Here is a 1,074-nt window from a genome sequence, read left to right on the forward strand (position 1 = left end):
CCGCCGCGCCCCCCGGGCAGGGGGGGCCGGATCCAGCCGGCAAGGCTGAACCGGCGCGGTGATTCAGCTCCTCCAGCCTGGCAACCTCGTCGGCAATCACAGACTGCCTGTAAACGGGACACCCCCCTCCGGGTCAGGTATATTTACCGCAATTGAGTATTTGTGTGGCATAATTCAGTTAAAAGCCTCCGGGGACCACAGAGCAGGCGCTGCCCTTGGAGGAAAATTCTCCGTCTGCTTTGCATCCCGCATCCATCTGCATGCGATGGGATTATAAGGAACCAGAGAGAGCCAAATGCAATGACATCTACAGTCAATAAAAAGCATTTCCAACAGAAAACTGGATTACCGGCCAGGGAAGAGCAGAGCGATAGACTGTCCCGGGCAGATTAATGCCTGTTGGTTTCTCAGGCACATTACTGACCGTGTTCCTGCCCCCAGATCACACACTCGAGCAGAAGATGATCGGCCACTGTTTTTTATAGCTGTCCGCGTGTGGAAACGCTTTCTTACGGCTTCCCTAAATACTCTCTGGGAGGATTTTGGAGCGCTTGCCCTCTGCGCCCCCTCTGTGCTCACATGTCCACTTGGGGCTGGTTTCTGTGGCCGGAGTGGGCTGAGGGCTCCGGCACGTCCCACTGACCGCGGCTCTGCCGGCACACACCGCACCAGCCCGGGACAAACGGCTGCACTCAGGAGCAGCACTGGTACCTCTGCAGCTCGTTCCCGGCCGGAGCAAGAAACGCAGCGTGAGGAACAGCGTTCAGAAAACTGTTTTACCTTGCAAGGGTGAGGGTCAACCCCGTAGGTCTCCAGCGTCTGGGCTTTCCTGAGGAAATTCAGTTCCGAAGTAGCTGGTGTCTGCCCACTACAGCGGGGAAAAAGGACAGAAAAAGAGTATTCCATGGAAGATGTGAACATGAAAGTCAGCCCTCGGGTACAGGGTTTCTGCTAACGAGAGGCATCCACAGAATCACAGAATCACAGAACGGTCAGGGCTGGAAGGGACCTCTGGAGATCATCTAGTCCAACCCCCCGCCAGAGCAGGGGCACCTCCAGCAGTGGCACAGGACG

General features: G+C 56.6%; 1 protein-coding gene across 1 annotated transcript in view; it reads right to left on the reverse strand.

Moving 5' to 3' along the window:
- FRMD5 (FERM domain containing 5) overlaps positions 1-1,074 on the reverse strand; it is a 37,435-nt gene that overhangs the window by 11,334 nt on the left and 25,027 nt on the right. The window contains exon 7 of the mRNA XM_009881159.1: positions 781-951. Within this exon, the coding sequence (XP_009879461.1) occupies positions 781-951 (171 nt within the window). The remainder of the gene's footprint in view (positions 1-780; positions 952-1,074) is intronic.

Source organism: Charadrius vociferus, unplaced genomic scaffold (assembly GCF_000708025.1).
Source record: "Charadrius vociferus isolate BGI_N301 unplaced genomic scaffold, ASM70802v2 scaffold623, whole genome shotgun sequence".
NCBI classification, from domain to species: domain Eukaryota; kingdom Metazoa; phylum Chordata; class Aves; order Charadriiformes; family Charadriidae; genus Charadrius; species Charadrius vociferus.